This window comes from Heptranchias perlo, chromosome 18 (assembly GCF_035084215.1).
Source record: "Heptranchias perlo isolate sHepPer1 chromosome 18, sHepPer1.hap1, whole genome shotgun sequence".
NCBI classification, from domain to species: domain Eukaryota; kingdom Metazoa; phylum Chordata; class Chondrichthyes; order Hexanchiformes; family Hexanchidae; genus Heptranchias; species Heptranchias perlo.
Window position 1 is genome coordinate 60,038,546 of NC_090342.1, and position 24,106 is coordinate 60,062,651.

General features: G+C 47.4%; 2 protein-coding genes across 3 annotated transcripts in view; both read right to left on the reverse strand.

Annotated features, from left to right (window-relative positions):
- The window catches only part of LOC137334900 (aldo-keto reductase family 1 member D1-like), a 216,747-nt gene extending 208,987 nt beyond the window's left edge, over positions 1-7,760 (reverse strand). Inside the window, exon 1 of the mRNA XM_067999982.1 lies at positions 7,680-7,760. The gene's annotated coding sequence lies outside the window, so the exon portion shown is untranslated. The remainder of the gene's footprint in view (positions 1-7,679) is intronic.
- A 10,899-nt stretch (positions 7,761-18,659) lies between these two features.
- LOC137334901 (aldo-keto reductase family 1 member C23-like protein) overlaps positions 18,660-24,106 on the reverse strand; it is a 247,635-nt gene continuing 242,188 nt past the window's right edge. For both annotated transcript variants that reach the window (XM_067999985.1, XM_067999987.1), the window contains exon 9: positions 18,660-18,861. In XM_067999985.1, the coding sequence (XP_067856086.1) occupies positions 18,819-18,861 (43 nt within the window). In that variant the 3' untranslated portion in view covers positions 18,660-18,818. The remainder of the gene's footprint in view (positions 18,862-24,106) is intronic.

Sequence of the window (24,106 nt, forward strand, 5' to 3'; positions counted from 1 at the left end):
ACACACCAACTGGGAGTGCACTCTCTCTATAGGGACACACCAACAGGGAGTGCACTCTCTCTATTGGGACACACCAGCTGGGAGTGCACTCTCTCTATTGGGACACACCAACAGGGAGTGCCCTCTCTCTATTGGGACACACCAGCTGGGAGTGCCCTCTCTCTATTGGGACACACCAACAGGGAGTGCCCTCTCTCTATAGGGACACACCAGCTGGGAGTGCACTCGCTCTATTGGGACACACCAACAGGGAGTGCACTCTCTCCATTGGGACACACCAACAGGGAGTGCACTCTCTCCATTGGGACACACCAACAGGGAGTGCACTCTCTCCATTGGGACACACCAACAGGGAGTGCCCTCTCTCTATAGGGACACACCAGCTGGGAGTGCACTCTCTCTATTGGGACACACCAACTGGGATTGCACTCTCTCTATTGGGACACACCAACAGGGAGTGCACTCTCTCTCTATTGGGGATCATGATGTGGAGATGCCGGTGATGGACTGGGGTTGATAATTGTAAACAATTTTACAACACCAAGTTATAGTCCAGCAATTTTATTTTAAATTCACAAGCTTTCGGAGGTTTCCCCCTTCGTCAGGTGAACGATGTGAAAATGAAATCCTCGAAATGAAATCGCATTTATAATTCACAGAACAATGCTTGGTGATTACAGACAGTTTTTTCAACTGCCCGTTGCCAAGGCAATCAGTGTGCAGACAGACAGGTGTTACCTGCCAGGTCTCAGAATATACAAATCACCAAAAAAAAACAACAAACAAAAAAAAACAGAGATAGAGAGGTAGAAACATAGAAAAGACAGCAACTGACCCGTTATATTAAAAACAGATAACATTTGTTCGCTGGTGGGGTTACGTGTAGCGTGACATGAACCCAAGATCCCGGTTGAGGCCGTCCTCATGGGTGCGGAACTTGGCTATCAATTTCTGCTCGACGATTTTGCGTTGTCGTGTGTCTCGAAGGCCGCCTTGGAGTACACTTACCCGAAGGTCGGTGGATGAATGTCCATGACTGCTGAAGTGTTCCCCAACTGGGAGGGAACCCTCCTGTCTGGCGATTGTTGCGCGGTGTCCGTTCATCCGTTGTCGCAGTGTCTGCATGGTCTCGCCAATGTACCATGCTCCGGGGCATCCTTTCCTGCAACGTATGAGGTAGACAACGTTGGCCGAGTCACAGGAGTATGAACCATGTACCTGGTGGGTGGTGTCCTCTCGTGTGATGGTGGTATCTGTGTCGATGATCTGGCATGTCTTGCAGAGGTTACCGTGGCAGGGTTGTGTGGTGTCGTGGATGCTGTTCTCTTGAAAGCTGGGTAATTTGCTGCGAACGATGGTCTGTTTGAGGTTGGGTGGCTGTTTAAAGGCGAGTAGTGGGGGTGTGGGGATGGCCATAGCGAGGTGTTTGTCCTCATTGATGACATGTTGAAGACTGCGGAGAACATGGCGTAGTTTCTCCGCTCCGGGGAAGTACTGAACGACAAAGGGTGCTCTGTTTGTTGCGTCCCGTGTTAGTCTCCTGAGGAGGTCTATGCGATTTTTTGCTGTGGCCCGTCGGAACTGTCGATCGATGAGTCGAGCGTCATATCCCGTTCTTACTAGGGCGTCTTTCAGCGTCTGTAGGTGTCCATCGCGTTCCTCCTCGTCTGAGCAGACCCTGTGTATTCGCAGGGCCTGTCCATAGGGGATGGCCTCTTTGACGTGGTTAGGGTGGAAGCTGGAAAAGTGGAGCATCGTGAGGTTGTCCGTGGGCTTGCGGTAGAGTGAGCTGCTGAGGTGCCCGTCTTTGCTGGAGATTCGTGTGTCCAAGAAAGAAACTGATTCTGAGGAGTCGTCCATGGTGAGCTTGATGGTGGGATGCAACTTGTTGATGTTATCGTGTAGTCTCTTTAGTGATTCCTTGCCGTGGGTCCATAGAAAGAAAATGTCGTCGATGTATCTGGTGTATAGTGTTGGTTGGAGGTCTTGTGCAGTGAAGAAGTCCTGCTCGAACTTGTGCATGAAAATGTTAGCGTATTGGGGTGCGAATTTGGTCCCCATGGCTGTTCCGTGTGTTTGGGTAAAGAACTGGTTATCGAAGGTGAAGACATTGTGATCCAGGATGAAGCGGATGAGTTGCAGGATGGCGTCCGGAGATTGGCTGTTGTTGGTGTTGAGTATTGATGCTGTCGCAGCGATGCCGTCATCGTGGGGGATACTGGTGTAGAGTGCCGAGACGTCCATCGTGGTGAGAAGTGTTCCTGGTTCAACTGGTCCGTGGGTACTGAGTTTTTGTAGGAAGTCTGTAGTGTCGCGACAGAAGCTGGGGGTTCCCTGTACGATGGGTTTCAGGATGCCCTCGATGTATCCAGAGAGGTTCTCACACGCACTCTCATCCCACGTACTCCCCGCGTGGGAGACTTCTACTGCCTCCCAAAGATACACAAAGCCAACACACCCGGACGTCCTATCGTATCAGGCAACGGAACCCTGTGTGAGAACCTCTCTGGATACATCGAGGCCAAATTCGCACCCCAATACGCCAACATTTTCATGCACAAGTTCGAGCAGGACTTCTTCACTGCACAGGACCTCCAACCAACGCTATACACCAGATACATCGACGACATTTTCTTTCTATGGACCCACGGCAAGGAATCACTAAAGAGACTACACGATAACATCAACAAGTTCCATCCCACCATCAAGCTCACCATGGACTACTCCTCAGAATCAGTTTCTTTCTTGGACACACAAATCTCCATCAAAGACGGGCACCTCAGCACCTCACTCTACCGCAAGCCCACGGACAACCTCACGATGCTCCACTTTTCCAGCTTCCACCCTAACCACGTCAAAGAGGCCATCCCCTATGGACAGGCCCTGCGAATACACAGGGTCTGCTCAGACGAGGAGGAACGCGATGGACACCTACAGACGCTGAAAGACGCCCTAGTAAGAACGGGATATGACGCTCGACTCATCGATCGACAGTTCCGACGGGCCACAGCAAAAAATCGCATCGACCTCCTCAGGAGACTAACACGGGACGCAACCAACAGAGTACCCTTTGTCGTCCAGTACTTCCCCGGAGCGGAGAAACTACGCCATGTTCTCCGCAGCCTTCAACATGTCATCAATGAGGACAAACACCTCGCTATGGCCATCCCCACACCTCCACTACTCGCCTTTAAACAGCCACCCAACCTCAAACAGACCATCGTTCGCATCAAATTACCTAGCTTTCAAGAGAACAGCGTCCACGACACCACACAACCCTGCCACGGCAACCTCTGCAAGACATGCCAGATCATCGACACAGATACCACCATCACACGAGAGGACACCACCCACCAGGTGCATGGTTCATACTCCTGTGACTCGGCCAACGTTGTCTACCTCATACGTTGCAGGAAAGGATGCCCCAGAGCATGGTACATTGGCGAGACCATGCAGACGCTGCGACAACGGATGAACGGACACCGCGCAACAATCGCCAGACAGGAGGGTTCCCTCCCAGTCGGGGAACACTTCAGCAGTCAGGGACATTCAGCCACCGACCTTCGGGTAAGCGTTCTCCAAGGCGGCCTTCGAGACACACGACAACGCAAAATCGTCGAGCAGAAATTGATAGCCAAGTTCCGCACCCATGAGGACGGCCTCAACCGGGATCTTGGGTTCATGTCACGCTACACGTTACCCCACCAGCAAACAAATGTTATCTGTTTTTAATATAACGGGTCAGTTGCTGTCTTTTCTATGTTTCTACCTCTCTATCTCTTTTTTTTTTGTTTGTTGTTTTTTTTTGGTGATTTGTATATTCTGAGACCTGGCAGGTAACACCTGTCTGTCTGCACACTGATTGCCTTGGCAACAGGCAGTTGAAAAAACTGTCTGTAATCACCAAGCATTGTTCTGTGAATTATAAATGCGATTTCATTTCGAGGATTTCATTTTCACATCGTTCACCTGACGAAGGGGGAAACCTCCGAAAGCTTGTGAATTTAAAATAAAATTGCTGGACTATAACTTGGTGTTGTAAAATTGTTTACAATTCTCTTTGGGGACACACCAACAGGGAGTGCACTCTCTCTCTATAGGGACACACCAACAGGGAGTGCACTCTCTCTATAGGGACACACCAACAGGGAGTGCACTCTCTCTCTATAGGGACACACCAACAGGGAGTGCACTCTCTCTCGAAAGGGACACACCAACAGGGAGTGCACTCTCTCAATAGGGACACACCAACAGGGAGTGCACTCTCTCTCTATAGGGACACACCAACAGGGAGTGCACTCTCTCAATGGGGACACACCAACAGGGAGTGCACTCTCTCTCTTTTGGGACACACCAACAGGGAGTGCACTCTCTCTCTATAGGGACACACCAACAGGGAGTGCACTCTCTCTCTATCGGGTCACACTTAACAGGGAGTGCACTCTCTCAATGGGGACACACCAACAGGGAGTGCACTCTCTCAATGGGGACACACCAACAGGGAGTGCACTCTCTCTATAGGGACACACCAACAGGGAGTGCACTCTCTCAATGGGGACACACCAACAGGGAGTGCACTCTCTCAATGGGGACACACCAACAGGGAGTGCACTCTCTCTATCGGGTCACACTTAACAGGGAGTGCACTCTCTCTATCGGGTCACACTTAACAGGGAGTGCACTCTCTCTCTTGGGACACACCAACAGGGAGTGCACTCTCTCAATGGGGACACACCAACAGGGAGTGCACTCTCTCTATCGGGTCACACTTAACAGGGAGTGCACTCTCTCAATGGGGACACACCAACAGGGAGTGCACTCTCTCTATAGGGACACATCAAAAGGGAGTGAACTCTCTCTATCGGGTCACACTTAACAGGGAGTGCACTCTCTCTGAATAGGGACACACCAACAGGGAGTGCACTCTCTCAATAGGGACACACCAACAGGGAGTGCACTCTCTCTCTATAGGGACACACCAACAGGGAGTGCACTCTCTCTCTATAGGGACACACCAACAGGGAGTGCACTCTCTCTATAGGGACACACCAACAGGGAGTGCACTCTCTCTCTATAGGGACACACCAACAGGGAGTGCACTCTCTCTCGAAAGGGACACACCAACAGGGAGTGCACTCTCTCTCTATAGGGACACACCAACAGGGAGTGCACTCTCTCTCTATAGGGACACACCAACAGGGAGTGCACTCTCTCTCGAAAGGGACACACCAACAGGGAGTGCACTCTCTCAATAGGGACACACCAACAGGGAGTGCACTCTCTCTCTATAGGGACACACCAACAGGGAGTGCACTCTCTCAATGGGGACACACCAACAGGGAGTGCACTCTCTCTCTTTTGGGACACACCAACAGGGAGTGCACTCTCTCTCTATAGGGACACACCAACAGGGAGTGCACTCTCTCTCTATCGGGTCACACTTAACAGGGAGTGCACTCTCTCAATGGGGACACACCAACAGGGAGTGCACTCTCTCAATGGGGACACACCAACAGGGAGTGCACTCTCTCTATAGGGACACACCAACAGGGAGTGCACTCTCTCAATGGGGACACACCAACAGGGAGTGCACTCTCTCAATGGGGACACACCAACAGGGAGTGCACTCTCTCTATCGGGTCACACTTAACAGGGAGTGCACTCTCTCTATCGGGTCACACTTAACAGGGAGTGCACTCTCTCTCTTGGGACACACCAACAGGGAGTGCACTCTCTCAATGGGGACACACCAACAGGGAGTGCACTCTCTCTATCGGGTCACACTTAACAGGGAGTGCACTCTCTCAATGGGGACACACCAACAGGGAGTGCACTCTCTCTATAGGGACACATCAAAAGGGAGTGAACTCTCTCTATCGGGTCACACTTAACAGGGAGTGCACTCTCTCTGAATAGGGACACACCAACAGGGAGTGCACTCTCTCTCTCGGGACACACCAACAGGGAGTGCACTCTCTCTCTCTGGTCACACCTGACAGGGAGTGCACTCTCTCTCTCTGGTCACACCTGACAGGGAGTGCACTCTCTCTCTCTGGTCACACCTGACAGGGAGTGCACTCTCTCTCTCTGGTCACACCTGACAGGGAGTGCACTCTCTCTCTCTGGTCACACCTGACAGGGAGTGCACTCTCTCCATCGGGACACACCTGACCGTCAGCTGCTCGTGGAAAAGAGGCGCCAGGATAAGAGAGAGGTAACCAGGTTACGGACTTGCATAAAATAAAATTTCAAGTGTGAAGTTGTAATTCGGACAAGCGCAGACTCGATGTTGCGTAATTCGGAAAAGTGTAAAATTACAAGTCTGTAGTGGTGACAAACGCAGACTGGTGTGAATGTCGCGGATTCGGAAGAAACTTTGGGAAAGAAACAACTGACGAGTTGATAGTTTGCTCAAAATGGACCAAAACTAAGAAATATCCCTTTCCCGAAGACAGTACATTTAATATGGATAGAATTAAGTGATTAGAAAAATGTTTAAAAGACAGAGACCCAAAAAAAAAGAAAGGTTCTTTTGTTTTCAGTGTACTGTCCCTTTAAAAAGCCTGTCCTTATTGTGAGTGTTTTCTGTCGGTGTTGTGGGCCACGCCCCCTTCTTACTGCGTCCTACGTGTTTTCCTCTTTTGTGTGATGTATCTGTTTTGTTGTGTGTTTAATTCTGATATTGCTGAATTAAAATTGGAGTTATTGAGGTTAAGTGACCTATTAAATTCTGGTTCTTATAAAATGTGAGCAGGTTAGATTCCAGACATGGTGTGAAGCAATCCACAAATGTGAGAATTGAAAAAATATCAGTCAAACCTGTTTGAGGAGAAAATTTGAAGCCAAAATCAATTTGCTGAGTGTCTGGCGGGGTGGGGTGGAAGTGGAAACTTAATCTCAGAGGGAGAAGTATCACATTACTGCTCCCACAACAGCAAGTTAATATTAACCCCTTCCATCCCAAGAAGCCAGACTGTCATGCCAAGAGCAGTTCAAACAGATAGAAATGACCCAGTCGGTTGAGAACTGTCTGAGGCTTGCCCAGAACACAGGTGAACATGAGGTAACAATTGGTATAGGTTATATATTATTAAAATTGACCCAATTACTCAGAAATGCCAAAGGCTACAATTGACTGAGATATAAGTTTCTACACAGGCCATGCTGCAGTGAAAAAGAAATTGATAAGAAAGGAATGTAAAACAAATCGTATGAAGAGAAAGCATAGGTTGGACAATTGGAAGTCCATTACTTGAGCTGTGTACTGACACAGGGAACCTGACAAATTATATAACTCGCATTGAGACTTCTAAGAAAACTCAACAATTATATCAACACCTCCTAACTCAAGTGTTAAAACAAAGTGCGACATGGAATGGAAGAGAACATCATAAAAGAGATAGACAAATGTGGAGATATAAAAGGTCTGTGATAAATGATATAGCAACTGCCTTTAATACGGGTGCCCCTGTTGTTAACACCATTGATTTGGCAACATTAGATCAAAAGGTCAGAGATTTAGGGTCTCGCATTAAAGACATATTTAAAAATAAATGAAAATACAGATAAGGAATTGTCTGAGGATCAAATGCTGACCATACATTTGCAAAGGATAGCTACAGTGCTAAAAACACATGCCCAAACCATTAATAAATTAATAAAAGAGGAATATAACGTACCTTAGCAGGCGGCTGCTAATGACATCTGCAGTACATATGGTAACTGGATTGTGGAACAGACACAAGAGAACCCAGCCCAGATACAGGCAGGGGAAGTACCCTTATGAATAATGAATCAACAAACTGAGGGTGAACCTGACCTGTGGGCATGATGGAAGTGGAGCCTCCAAGCGGCTGTTAGCAAACAAGAACATCACCACTTGCCAATTCAGGGCAATGGTGCGGGTGTGCCCCACTCAAGTGGAGTGTAAACCTGACGGAGGAGGGCTCCTAGGGTGGGTACTAGTAATACTGGTGATGGCACCCGAAACCCAGGGACGAGAGGTGTACCAAGTACAGAATATTGGGGTAGTGAAGGACGGAATGCACATATCCCATCACAATATGTTACCACATGCTGAAAAAAAAATTATTAAAGGGAATTTGGCTGGAACAAAATTAAAGGGATGTGTTACTAGACATGCTGTCACTGTATGTCCACATAGTGTTGGACACAGCCCAGAAGCACAGTGTGGGTTTAACAATACCGGTACCAATCAGGATATTAACTGTACCATGGAGGCCCTAGAGGCGGATCTAAAACCCACTCAAGTGGCATATGCCGGAGAGGGCGAATACTGTGTTACAACTAATTTGAAAACATTTAAATATGCCAATCTAACTTGTGATATTTTAAGTCCAGAGTTCTGCTCCATTCCTGAAGTCCCGGTTCGGATTGGACCCGAGGAACTGGTAGAGATACACCGGCATAACCTCACCACCTTACAAGTTTCTGAGGATGTCAAAAAAAGGACTTAAAAGAATATCAGGACACATTTGGGTATCTGACACCCCTGTTGCCTAAATACTTGAAAGCATTGCGAATGGAGATACGCCTCTCCCAGAAGGTTTATTATAACCTACAACAGGACAATAAAAACATTAAGCATGACATTGACCAAATTGGTGGGATGACCTCTGGAATTTGGGACTGAATATACAGATCCATCCTCAGATTAGATTAATTTCATATGTATTAGTCGGAGTGCAGTTTGTTGTAATGTGCTTCTTGATTTTCATGGCATGTAATAAATGTAAGCAGAGGATGAAGGGTTTGGCAAAGGTAGTAAAACAGAGCCTGGGTGAGAATGTCCCCATTGTCTCTGTAATTTCAACGAGAACACATCTTAATGGTACCGGGAGTAGCACCCGCTGGGGTAAGGTGCATGTAAAAGGGAAGACAATTATAGTTTGATAGGATTATCAGATGCTCTGCCTCTCTTCCACCCGGACTGGTGGCCAACACGAAGGGAACCTGGTTAAGATGAGGTACAGCATCTTGCATATGTAAAATTCAGGGGATGCCTAGGTGCTTGCAAGAGGGCAACACTGAGCGGGGCATACCTATGGGCAACCATGAGTGATGGAGAAAGGTTGGCTATCTTGGGCTTAGCCAAGGGGATATTGTAGGGATAAAATTTGGATTAAGGGATATAAAGGGGAGGGCCCCAATTCACCGGTATAAAATGGTCTCAAAGGTACCATTCAGTCTAGTTAGGCTGGAAACAAAATATAAAGCACCATGGGATATTTGACTATGTTAGCCCTTTTCAAATGAACATGGATAGGTTTAGCTGACCAAGGACATTCCCAGCTTACTTGAGAAATGTTTCGAAGGAGTCTGTTCCTGAGAAGAGAGAAGAGTACTAAGGCGTATTGATGAAACATGTCTGGGTTCTATTGGGACTTCTCTAGTTCAGGGTTAGTCATTTTTGTTGTTATAATTCTTATAGCCTATCGCTTACTTAAATGTTGCTGTGCTATGATGTCTAATTTGTGTACAAATATATCACCCACTAATTTAATGATACAAGTAGAGATGGGAGGAGACGAGGTACAGGAAGAATTTGAACGGTTAACTAAGGTCATGCTCGACTAGAATATTGTCCTTTATATAGGACAAAAGGAGGAAATGTAGAAATGCATAAAGAGATACTTGACCATATTAATGTCGAAATGCATGATGGATATTTGACCATGTTAACTCGTTGGCTCACATAATGGGGTAGCTACAGCACACACACACAGAAAGACACAATTGTGTAATTACGTTTAAGCCTTGGTATGTTGATAATTAATTTGGCTGTGCAGGTGCTTAGTACCATCTGGCCCCCCTAGCAGATAAGGGTATTGCTGACTATAAAATATAATGAGAATACAGTTTCTTGAGAGGCCATGTGGCCTTGAGACTGACTTCAGCCCAACTGATAACCAGCTCAAGAATGTAGGGAGGATAATGTGCTCAGGCCTACGAGGCCTACGTGCCAAAACAGGAATGAGCTATGGACGTGCAGAGGGGGCAGGCTCACTACTTGATTGACCAACTACCTGAACCAATAAAGAATGTACATGTACGCCCATATTCTACACAGGTGGGCATTACGAATTAAACTGTATAAATGTGAACTGTTTCCTTTGTTCAGTGAAGAGGTTGTTCTGACCGTTGTTCAGAATACAGCTTCCCTTGTATACAAGTCAATTAAAGTAAAACTTTTCCCTTTGTGATACTGGTCTGAGTGTGTTAGTGCATTGGTATAGTGTTAAGTTTCGACAGAGTGCACTCTCTCTCTATAGGGACACACCAACAGGGAGTGCACTCTCTCTCTAGGGACACACCAACAGGGAATGCACTCTCTCTATAGGGACACACCAACAGGGAGTGCACTCTCTCTCTAGGGACACACCAACAGGGAATGCACTCTCTCTATAGGGACACACCAACAGGGAGTGCACTCTCTCTCCATAGGGACACACCAACAGGGAGTGCACTCTCTCTCCATAGGGACACACCAACAGGGAGTGCACTCTCTCTCTAGGGACACACCAACAGGGAGTGCACTCTCTCTGTAGGGACACACCAACAGGGAGTGCACTCTCTCTCCATAGGGACACACCAACAGGGAGTGCACTCTCTCTGTAGGGACACACCAACAGGGAGTGCACTCTCTCTATAGGGACACACCAACAGGGAGTGCACTCTCTCTGTAGGGACACACCAACAGGGAGTGCACTCTCTCTCTATTGGGACACACCAACAGGGAGTGCACTCTCTCTGTAGGGACACACCAACAGGGAGTGCACTCTCTCTCCATAGGGACACACCAACAGGGAGTGCACTCTCTCTGTAGGGACACACCAACAGGGAGTGCACTCTCTCTCCATAGGGACACACCAACAGGGAGTGCACTCTCTCTCTATAGGGACACACCAACAGGGAGTGCACTCTCTCTATAGGGACACACCAACAGGGAGTGCACTCTCTCTATAGGGACACACCAACAGGGAGTGCACTCTCTCTATAGGGACACACCAACAGGGAGTGCACTCTCTCTCTATTGGGACACACCAACAGGGAGTGCACTCTCTCTATAGGGACACACCAACAGGGAGTGCACTCTCTCTCTAGGGACACACCAACAGGGAGTGCACTCTCTCTATAAGGACACACCAACAGGGAGTGCACTCTCTCTATAAGGACACACCAACAGGGAGTGCACTCTCTCTCTAGGGACACACCAACAGGGAGTGCACTCTCTCTATAAGGACACACCAACAGGGAGTGCACTCTCTCTATAAGGACACACCAACAGGGAGTGCACTCTCTCTATTGGGACACACCAACAGGGAGTGCACTCTCTCTATAGGGACACACCAACAGGGAGTGCACTCTCTCTCTAGGGACACACCAACAGGGAGTGCACTCTCTCTATAAGGACACACCAACAGGGAGTGCACTCTCTCTCTATTGGGACACACCAACTGGGAGTGCACTCTCTCTGTAGGGACACACCAACAGGGTGTAACGGGTTTTGTTTCTGGGGCTTATTGTAGGTCAGCCAGTTATGTTTTCCTGAGCTGCCCTGCCCGCTGTGCGGTTTCGAATCGCTTTCCCCTTCCTGATTCTGAGCTCAGGCCTTATCGAGCGGTAATAAGGACAGACGAACAGACCAGTGGATTGGTGCAAGGAAAACCAATATTTATTAATAAGAAAACTAAAACTACAAGGTAAACAGTCTTATACAGAAGATAAAGGAATCGCTATGGATGCAATACATTCTTACACTTAACAGGAGGGAAAATTCTAAAATCACAATTTTAGCAATACCCCTTTAACTCCCACCCTTACACCTAGCTAGGTTGTCTTGTGACAGCCAGAAAAATAATAATGCTCACCGATGAAACAGATGAAAAGGCCTGGCCCCTGTGCCCTGCTGCTGCCGTCGACATGTGGTTGTGATGTTTACTGGACGGCCTTCCTTCTTGGTTGCTAGCAGGCAAGCAGGACGCTGGGCCGAGGCGAAGAGAAAGAGAGAGAGAGGTTCTGGGACGCCCCAGTTATACCCTCCCGGTAATAGGTTATTTTCGCGCCTCATTAGTTTGCTCCATTGTCCGATTTGGGCGCGAAAACGTAAGACAAGAGGGCCCCGATTTTAGCCATTTCCATTAATGGCCGGTACCTGTACTGATCGGTTCCATAACTGCTTTCCATTGTTCCGAATGTTCCTTAATGGGTTACCTTAGTCGTGGGATTACTTCTGCTCGAACTTTGATTGTGTAAGGAGGCAACGTTGATGGCTTGCCTCAGGGTGTATATCCTGTATATACTGTATATACTGTATATACTGTACATCCCTCACCACCCAGGAGCGAGGCTCTCACTGTATATCCCTCACTACCCAGGAGCGAGGCTCTCACTGCGTTTCACTCACCACCCAGGACCGAGGCTCTCACTGTATGTCCCTCACCACCCAGGAGTGAAGCTCTCACTGTATATCCCTCACCACCCAGGAGCGAGGCTCTCACTGCGTATCCCTCACCACCCAGGAGTGAGGCTCTCACTGTATATCCCTCACTACCCAGGAGCGAGGCTCTCACTGTATGTCCCTCACCACCCAGGAGTGAAGCTCTCACTGTATATCCCTCACCACCCAGGAGCGAGGCTCTCACTGCGTATCCCTCACCACCCAGGAGTGAGGCTCTCACTGTATATCCCTCACCACCCAGGAGCGAGGCTCTCACTGCGTATCCCTCACTACCTAGGATCGAGGCTCTCACTGCGTATCCCTCACCATCCAGGAACGAGGCTCTCACTGCATGACCCTCACCACCCAGGAGCGAGGCTCTCACTGCGTATCCCTCACTACCTAGGATCGAGGCTCTCACTGCGTATCCCTCACCATCCAGGAGCGAGGCTCTCACTGCATGACCCTCACCACCCAGGAGCGAGGCTCTCACTGCGTATCCCTCACTACCTAGGATCGAGGCTCTCACTGCGTATCCCTCACCACCCAGGAGCGAGGCTCTCACTGTATATCCCTCACCACCCAGGAGTGAGGCTCTCACTGTATATCCCTCACCACCCAGGAGTGAGGCTCTCACTGTATATCCCTCACCACCCAGGAGTGAGGCTCTCAATGTTTATCCCTCACCACCCAGGAGTGAGGCTCTCACTGTCTATCCCTCACGGCCCAGGAGCGAGGCTCTCACTGTATATCCCTCACGACATAAGAACATAAGAACATAAGAAATAAGAGCAGGAGTAGGCCAATCGGCCCCTCGAGCCTGCTCCGCCATTCAATAAGATCATGGCTGATCTGATCCTAACCTCAAATCTAAATTCATGTCCAATTTCCCGCCCGCTCCCCGTAACCCCTAATTCCCTTTACTTCTAGGAAACTGTCTATTTCTGTTTTAAATTTATTTATTGATGTAGCTTCCACAGCTTCCTGGGGCAGCAAATTCCACAGACCTACTACCCTCTGAGTGAAGAAGTTTCTCCTCATCTCAGTTTTGAAAGCGCAGCCCCTTATTCTAAGATTATGCCCCCTAGTTCTAGTTTCACCCATCCTTGGGAACATCCTTACTGCATCCACCCGATCAAGCCCCTTCACAATCTTATATGTTTCAATAAGATCGCCTCTCATTCTTCTGAACTCCAATGAGTAGAGTCCCAATCTACTCAACCTCTCCTCGTATGTCCATCCCCTCATCCCCGGGATTAACCGAGTGAACCTTCTTTGTACTGCCTCGAGAGCAAGTATGTCTTTTCTTAAGTATGGACACCAAAACTGTATGCAGTATTCCAGGTGCGGTCTCACCAATACCTCCTTGTTTTTATATTCTATCCCTCTAGCAATAAAAGCCAACATTCCGTTGGCCTTCTTGATCACCTGCTGCACCTGCATACGAACTTTTTGATTTTCTTGCACTCGGACCCCCAGATCCCTTTGTACTGCAGCACTTTCCAGTTTCTTGCCATTAAGATAATAACTTGCTCTCTGATTCTTCCTGCCAAAGTGCATAACCTCACATTTTCCAATATTGTATTGCATCTGCCAAATCTCCGCCCACTCACCTAGCCTGTCTAAATCCCCCTGTAGGTTTTTTATGTCCTCCTCACTCTCTACTTTCCCTCTCATCTTTGTATCATCTGAAAACTTTGATATGTTACACTCGGTCCCCTCCTCCAAATCGTTAATATAGATTGTAAAGAGTTGGGGACCCAGCACCGACCCCTGCGGAACACCACTGGTTACTGGTTGCCAGTCCGAGAATGAACCATTTATCCCAACACTCTGCTTCCTGTTAGATAACCAATCCTCCACCCATGCCAGAATATTACCCCCAATCCAGTGATTCTTTATCTTGAGCAATAATCTTTTATGTGGCACCTTGTCGAATGCCTTCTGGAAGTCTAAATACACTACGTCCACTGGTTCCCCTTTACCCACCCTGTACGTTATGTCCTCAAAGAACTCAAGCAAATTTGTCAGCCATGACTTCCCCTTTGTAAAGTCATGCTGACTTTGTCCTATTAAATTATGTTTATTCAAATGTTCCGCTACTGTCTCCTTAATAATAGACTCCAAAATTTTACCCACCACAGATGTTAGGCTAACTGGTCTATAATTTCCAGCCTTCTGCCTACTACCCTTTTTAAATAAGGATGTTACATTAGCAATTTTCCAATCTGCCGGGACCTGTGCTGGGACCCAGGAGTGAGGCTCTCACTGTATCTCCCTCATCACCCAGGAGCGAGGCTCTCACTGTATCTCCCTCACCACCCAGGAGCGAGGCTCTCACTGTATATCCCTCACCACCCAGGAGCGAGGCTCTCACTGTATATCCCTCACCACCCAGGAGCGAGGCTCTCACTGTATATCCCTCACCACCCAGGAGCGAGGCTCTCACTGTATATCCCTCACCACCCAGGAGCGAGGCTCTCACTGTATATCCCTCACTACCCAGGAGCGAGGCTCTCACTGTATATCCCTCACCACCCAGGAGCGAGGCTCTCACTGTATATCCCTCACCACCCAGGAGCGAGGCTCTCACTGTATATCCCTCACTACCCAGGAGCGAGGCTCTCACTGTATCTCCCTCACCACCCAGGAGCGAGGCTCTCACTGTATATCCCTCACCACCCAGGAGCGAGGCTCTCACTGTATGTCACTCACCACCCAGGAGCGAGGCTCTCACTGTATGTCACTCACCACCCAGGAGTGAGGCTCTCACTGTATATCCCTCGCCACCCAGGAGTGAGGCTCTCACTGTATGTCACTCACCACCCAGGAGTGAGGCTCTCACTGTGTATCTATCATCTCCTGGAAGCCAGGTTCCCACCATGTATCCCTTGTCTGCCAGGCACCAGATTTCCCCCCTCTATCTCGGTTCTCACCGTGTATTCTCTGCCTCCCCACGGTCTCAGATTTCCTGACGATATCTCATCTTCCACCTTCTATCCCAGGCTCCAGATTTCCACCTTCTATCTCGTCTTCCACCGTGTATCCCTTGTTCTCCAGGTACCAGGCTTCCACAATCAATCCCATGTCTTCCAATGCATATCCCTCGTCTCAGGAGCCAGGCATTCACCATGTATTTCCTTGCCTTTCGCTGCATATCCTTCATCTGGCAAAAGGCAACCTTCCATTGCGCATTCGTCGCCTTCCTTCACATATCCCTCGTAGCCCTGGAACCTGACTTCCATCGTGTGTTCTTCACCTTCAATGGTATATTTCTTATCCTGCAGGTGCTGGGTTTCCACTAAGGTCAGTCCCTGCTCACTGGTTGTGTCAGTGGATGATTTTTTTAATTTTTACATCTCAGGATAAGAGAGAGAGGTATCTTGTTCAGGAAGACCATGCTATGTGTGGTTTCATTTTTGTCACTGAGCTTGGATGGGGATCCATCTAACAATAGTGGCTTAATTACATTAATATGGTTAAATGGAAGTTATTCAAAGCTATTGACCCACAGAAGGTTCACATGGCTTGTCTTTGTTTGAAGGCTGTGAATGGCAGTCAATCTAATATAGTTATGAGGGATACAGGATTTTTAATATTCCCTTGTCTCAGTATATCTTCAAAAGATTTTGACTGATTTCACTATGACTGACTTTAAACCAACAGTCAGTCATTCAGGGAGTTTAAAGGCAACAAAGAGTGAATTCGATCTGGCTTTGTGGCAGTGCTTCACGGCACGACTAGAATTAAGTAACTGTATATCAAGGATTCGTTTTATGTTAAACAATAATGAAGAAATGGTTCAAAAGGCATTTCTACCCATTGGCAGCCTTTGGTATGCAAAATAGTAAAGATTGAAATTACTGTAATTATGCAGCTTATATTGAACGCTGTTTATTTACATGTTTAATGTTAAATAAAATTGTCTGTTGGTTTATAGCCTGAGATCAGTTTGATAATGTACATTCATCTATCTATCTAAAATGTGAGCTATTTCAGGATGCCTGAGCACAGTAACAAGGGTTCATTGTTCCCTCAGTATTAGGCAGATAAAAGTCTAGACTGGAATGTAAGGTGCACGAGGCCCGCTTATAGTACTGGTCAATGATGCTGAACTTTGAGACTATGGAGGATAATAATCCGAAAACAAAGTGGCATTTTGGTGGGTGCAGCTGATCAGGCTATCTTATATAAGCTTTTCAGACTCATACAACACAGGTGGCCGTTCAGCCCATCATGGCTGTGCTGGCTCTTTGAAAGAGCTAATCAATTAGTTTCACTCCCCTGCTCTTTTACCAAAGCCCTGCAAATTTTTCCTTTTCAAGTATTTATCCAATTCCCTTTCGAAAGTTACAATTGAATCTGCCTCCACCTCCCTTTCAGGCAGCGCATTCCAGATCAGAACAACTCGCTGCGTAAAAAAAATTCTCCTCATCTCCCCTCTGGTTCTTTTGCCAATTATCTTAATTCTGTCTCCTCTGGTTACTGACCCTCCTGCCAATGGGAACAGTTTCCCTTTATTTACTCTATCAAAATATTTCATTTCCTGACATCAGTTCTCAATATGTAGCTGGCCTCAGTTGCCTCCTTCTAAGGCTGAAAAGCCTTTGTTTCTCCCACCTTTCAATTCAGTCCTTGGACAACAGGGATTAATCCTGTGACTCTTTGCATCGTCTCCTCTGTGTCTGTGACCACTTTAGACACAGTGGTCAAGGTGCAGTCTGATCGAAGCACTGCAAGTCACAATGAGCAGCAATAAGAACATAGGAACAGGAGGAGGCCATTCAGCCCCTCGAACCCGTTCCGCTATTCAATTAGATCATGGCGGATCTGTACCTTAACTCCATCTACCCACCTCAGTTCCGTAAACCTTATTACCCTTGCCTAACAAAAATCTATCAATCTCAGGTTTTAAGAAGCGTTTTAAAGCAGAAGAGAGAGGTACTGAGGCGGAGAGGTTTAGGGAGGGAATTCCAGAGCTTAGGGCCTAGGCAGCTGAAGGCACGGCCGCCAATGGTGGAGCGATGAAAATGGGAATGCGCAAGAGGCCAGAATTGGAGGAACGCAGAGATCTCGGAGGGTTGTAGGTCTGGATAATGATTCTGATCTCCCATCCCTTAACAGGTATACAACAGGAACCAGGTACTTCTGCCAAGTAGAATGATGAGCAACACAGCTCACCGTAAAATAAAACCATAAAATATACCTCTGCTGATTATAGCTCACCCTAGAATGCCTTAAAGCATGTCATACTGTGATTGGGACCATCAGATGTTAAGGTTAGCCAGACCTCCACATTTGGCATTTGATCTACTGGACTGATGTCACAGTTTTTATTGGAAATTGGACCCTCCGCTGCAAATATTTACATCCCAACAAAACAAGGTGTCTTTCACTTCTGTCCATAGATTTGGGGGTTGTGGGGGGGGGGTGGTGGGAAGGAGGGGGCTGTCAGGTGGACACAGAACATCTGGTGCAACTTGAACTGCCCAACGTCCCTCCATTGGTCCTCCTTTTCTTTCTCCATCAGATGTAGGGCTCTGCCATTGGGAAATCTATTGTGACACCAATGGAGATGTACAGAAAAAGGAAAGCCGCAGAACAACTGCCACAACGGCTCCTGAAAAAAAAATTAAAAAAACCTCCCAGGAAAACATGGCAGAAATTAACTCAAAACTGTTCACTGAATCTCCGTCCGTGCCACATTTAATATACAGCTAGGCCCCCAGCAACTTGGGATAATTACAGGCTGGGGAGAACAGAAGCAGAAAACTTCCCCCCAGCTCTCAATTCCTGCTCTGTGCGGTTATTTAATTTGTGACATTTGGGGATTACAATCGGCCCCAGGACAGGTGGGTTTGGGGGGAACATAGACAACACCACAGTGCCTGTTTCCAGTTGAGTGAGGAAAGGGTTGGATTTGGTTGTGATGCTCTGCGTGGTAAAACAGCCTGCCAACCCTCATCGTCAATGATCACACATGGAGAATGGCCAATTGGATCAGGTCCCAGAGGCCCTGTAATGCCCATGTAAATATACTAGAGTAAAAATCAATACCTTCAGGAGAGGAAAGGGGGAAAAGAGGAGAGAACATTTTGGTTGAGGGCGGGGGGTGGAGAAAGAGGAAAGGAAAAAGAAACAGCATGTTGAATACTAAGTTCACAGAACAATGTTAAATAATGAGACTGTTCCCATGAAATGGCCAATAATGCTCACATTTTATTTCTCTTTATCTGTAATGTATCTGTCATGTTCCTGATCTATTGTAGTCTCCCGCTGAGTTATGGTGGTGTTTTGTACTTGTAAATTTTGGCAAAGTTGCATCATTATTGAGACAGTCCATCACATGCAGATCTCTTTAATATTCATCATGAAATGGATACTTGGGGTGGTCCTGCAACCTGAAATAGAACAGAAAAACCTGAATGTAACTAAAGATGTTTCCCCCAAATTACTGAAGGTGGACGAGTTCAGTCATAGCTGAGCCTGTTCTGTCCACACACCTGACATTCACACCTACTAAACACTTTACAGCAGGAGTCACTAGATAACAATCAAGAATGGAACCACTAAGCTTACACAGCAAGGATCTGAGCTGAACCAGGAAGGTCTCCTGTCCAGATAACTCAAAGATTGACCTCTATCAGGGTCAGAGTAGAAGTGCTTTAATTGACTTGAATACCCCTGGGCTACAGAGTGGAAAAAGTTATCTGGGGTTTTCATTTCTGGATACCCAGTGACTGGTTGAAGTGCTGTAAACATGGAGTAAAGTTGGTTTGAAGATGATATTCCCGATGATGGGGGAAGTTGGAGCAGTCACTAGTCTGTGGTAGACTTAGTACTTAGATACCTGAGCCAGGAAGGCCCACGGTATTCCAGGGCAGTGATGATTAGCCATCCAACTTGGCTTACTGGGACCTGGAAGCATAGACCTGTTGCTGGGGCTTCTTCTCACTCAGCTTCTGAAAGCCAATGTCCCAGTGGAGATGGTGGTCCTACCAGGCCAAATCGTGGGAAGCTTAGTCCTTGTCATATGAGGAGAGATCGGGTCGACTCGGCCTGTGTTCACTCGAGTTTAGAAGAATGAGAGGGGATCTCATTGAAACTTATAAAATTCTGACAGGGCTAGACAGACTGGATGCAGGACTGGGAGGATGTTTCCCCTGGCTGGGGGGGGGGAGCAGAACGAGGGGTCACAGTCTCAGGATATGGGGTAGGACATTTAGGACTGAGATGAGGAGAAATTTCTTCACTCTGAGGGTGGTGAACCTGTGGAATTCTCTACCACAGAAGGAGGTGGAGGCCAAGTCACTGAATATATTTAAGAAGGAGGTAGATAGATTTCTAGACACAAAAGGCATCAAGGGGTATGGGGAGAGAGCGGGAATATGGTATTGAGATAGAGGATCAGCCATGATCGTATTGAATGGCGGAACAGGCTCGAAGGGCCGAATGGCCTACTCCTGCTCCTATTTCCTGTTTCTATACCCCGACTCTTTCCTGCCCTTTTAAAGGATGTGACCTGGGAAATTACCAGGTTTCACATCTGTCTATAAAATACCTATATGCCATTTAGTACAGGGGAACAATTCATTTCAATGGGTATAAACGGCTTGCAATTAAAGAGTTTAATTATATCGCTCAGAAAGTGATCAGTGCTTTGTACACAATGAATTACCTTGAAATGCAGTGACTCGTGAAACCTGAGTAGCTTTTTTTCCACACAGCAAGATCCCACAAACAACAATGAGATGAATGATCAGTTTGTCTGTTTCTTGTAATGGTGGTTGAGGGAGAAATGTTGATTTGGACACCAGGGCAACTTCCTGCTCTTCTTTGAATGGCACCATGAGATTTTAGCATCCACTAAAACCACCACAACAGATAGCATCTCCCACAATGAAACACTCCCTCGTATGGTATGGGAAATGGCAATGAGTTAAGTCTTTTAAAAAACACTTACTCCCCTCAAGGTGGGAGCAGGAGTGCCTCTCCAGGCTCTACATTAAAACTGCGGGTCGCTGCTGGCCATCGCTCACCCACTCCCGATTGCCTCCCCCTCCTGGATTCACCTATGCCAGCCGATCTTGCTACCTCCCAGCGACCAGCAAGCTACCTCTGGGCCATGACTGGCGCTGACAGCTCGCCAGTACTGTGCCAATTTGTCGGGGTTCTGCAACAGTACTGAAACAGCCCTTATCAAAGTCACAAATGACACTGTATGTGACTGTGACCGTGGTAACCTATCCCTCCTCATCCTTCTCCACCTGTCTGCAGCCTTTGACACTGTTGACCACACCATCCTCCTCCAACCCCTCTCTCCATTGTCCAGTTGGGTGGAACTGCCCTCACCTGGTTCCATTCCAATCTGTCCAGTTGTAGCCAGACAATCACGTGCAATGCTCTTCCCGCTCCCGCACTGTTTCGTTTGGAGTCCCCCGAGGATTTATCCTTGTCCCCTCCTATTTCTCATCTACATGCGGCCCCGCGGTGACATCATCCGAAAACATGGCAGGTTCCACAAGTACACTGATGACACCCAGCTCTACCTCACCACCACCTCTCTCGACCTCTCCACTGCCTCCAATTTGTAACACCGCTTGTCTGACATCCAGTATTGGATGAGCAGACATTTCCTCTAAATAAATAAATAAATATTGGGCAGACCGAAGCCAGTGTCTTCGGTCCATGTCACATTATTTCTTATGTTCTTATTGGGGATCGGGTGGGGAAGTGGAGATGAGGTCGATGATCAGCCATGATCTGATTGAATGGCAGAGCAGGCTCGAGGGGCCGAATGGCCTACTCCTGCTCCTATTTCTTATGTTCTTAAACTTCATTCCCTAGTCACTCCATCCCTCTCCCTGACCACTGTCTGAGGCTGAACCAGACCGTTTGAAACTTTGTCATCCTATCTGACCCTGAGATGAGCTTCTGACCCCAAATTCTCACCATCACCAAGACTGGCTACCTCCACTTCTGTAACATCACCTGTCTCAGTCCCTGCCTCAGCTCATCGACTGCTGAAACCCTCACCCATGCCTTTGTTATCTCTAGACTCGACTATTCCAATGCTCTCCTGGCCGGCCTCCCACCTTGCACCCTCAATAAACTTGAGCTCATTCAAAACTCTTCTGCCCGTATCCTAACTCGCACCAAGTCCTGTTCACCCATCACCCCTGTGCTCACTGACCTACATTGGCTCCCACTACGGCAACAGCTCAATTTTTAAATTCTCATCCTTGTTTTCAAATCCCTCCATGGCCTCACCCCTCCCTTTCTCTGTAACCTCCTCCAATCCTCCAAGATCTCTGGTCCCTAATCTCTGGAATTCCCTCTCTACCTCTCTCTCCTCCTTTAAGACGCTCCTTAAAACCTACATCTTTGACCAAGCTTTTCGTTACCTGTCCTAATTTGGTCACCTGTCCTAATGGCTTTGTGGCTCGGTGTCAAATTTTGTTTGATTACCCTCCTGTGAAGCGCCTTGGGCCGTTTCACTATGTTAAAGGCGCTATATAAATGCAAGTTGTTGTTGTGCTGGCAGCCTCATTAGGTGTGTGCAGTGTGAGCTGTACACAGGTCACATCCCCATTTCTAGACCTGGAATTTCTGTTAAACTGTCAACCTATTCAATTTCTTCCACATTTTATACAAATAAAAATATATATTTTATTTATGTTAACCATGTGATTGTTTGCGAACACAAATATGAACAGAAGCTAAACACAGTGATGTCACTACACCCAGAATCTAACAGCAGGACTGGAATGCATTGCTCCTGATAATGGAACAATCTTTCCCCACACACCATGATTGACATTTTAGCATTCAAAAGAGGAAAACAGGTAAAAGGTGCATTTAAACCAACTTCTATAATCCCACAAAAGACACTAAGTCAAGGCTGGAATTCTGGATTGAATGAACATCTCTAGAGAGCATTCCTTACACACGGAGCAGAAGGAGACAGCTGACATAAAGCAGGGCAGAAATCGGAAAAGTTAGCAAATGCTGGTGAAGCACAGGCGAAGATGAGGGTTTTTAAGACGGCTTTTTGAAAGAAAGGTGGGGAATTTAGGGAGAAGAGTGCAAGATGACAGGGGGCAAGCAGCTGAAGAAAAGCCATCAATTGTGGAATGGAGAGATTGCAAAACAATATTACCTGGGATTGGAGGAGCAGAGTTTTTTAATATATAAAGTGTTCGCAGGAAGTGGGTGACACTGGCAAAGCTACATTTATTGCCCATTCGTAATTGCTCTGAGGCAATGATGACGAGGCCATCTTTTTGAAACACTGCATTCTCATTGTGATGGTGCTCCCATGATGATGTCAGTGGCTTCTTGGAACAGTGATATACATCCAAGTTAGGATGGTGGGTCATAGGTTTCTTGGAAGATGATGGTGTTCCCATGGCACTGCTGCCGTTGTCCTCAGTGGTGGAGGTCGCAGAGGTGGAAGTTGCTATCAAAGCAAACTTGCTACATTGCTGCTGTGTGTACCGTAGATGGTATATAATGTGGGCACAGTCCAACGGTGGTGGAGGGAGCATATAGAATCAGTGGGATGGAAGTTGATCAGGTGGACTGCTTTGTCCTGAATGTTGTTCAAGCTTCGAATATTGCTGCAGCTGCACCTATCCACATGTGTGGTGAATATTCCATCACACCCCTGACTTGAATCTTGTAGCTGGTAGAGAGGCTTTGGGAAGTAAGGAGGTGAGCCACCCGTCAGAGTACACTGCCTCTGCCCTGCTCTTGTGGTCACAGTGCTGGTCCAGTGAAGCTTCTAGTCCAGTGGTGATCCCCAATATGATGGTGGGGGACCTGGCAAAGGTAGTGCTGTCGGAAGATCGGGGGAACTGGTTGAGATTTAGGTTATTGGAGTTGGCAGTTATGTGGCGTCAACGTTAGCTATCAGCCAAGGCTGGACATTGTTCAAGTCCTGTTGTAGGTTAGCATGGGCTGCTCCATAATTAGAGGAATTGTGAATGTAGCTGAACAGTGGAATTTTTAGGGAACAGCCCCACTCCTATGTGCACAGATATTTGGCTGGAGGAGAATGCCGAGGCAGGAAGGCATTGAAGGAATTTGAAAGTGAAGATCTTGGAGGTCAATTTATTGGGCACAGGGAACGAGTGGAGCTTGGCAAGATCAGGGGTGATGGGAATGTGAGACTGTGGTGGGGGAGAGAAATGGGCCTCTGCAACTGTGTTTACTGAGATCAGCATAGACGAAGAATAAAACCTGCTAATCACAAAGACTTCAACAGTGGTTGGGAAAGGATGTGGACCATTACATCCATATACAAGCGGAATTGTTCCAAGCTCTGAGCACAGCCCTTGTGGAAATGATAATGTGCTGAAATACAATGCTACTGCCTTGAGCCAGCCAATGATTGCAATTCCAGTTGAGGCCAAGAAGGATGCAAGAGAAAGCCCCAGGAGAGGGTGGCATCATTAAATGCATGTTTAATGAGACACCAGATGGGATGATGGCTGTGAACAGTCAAGATCTTCAAGTCATAAGTGTTAGGCTATTTCCTGAGATGCTGGAAATCGACTGTGGTCATAATAGTTCACAAACCAGGCAAAGACTCTAGTGACCCTAGCACTTACTGGCCTATCAGCCTGCTGAGGTGCCTGGGAAAGC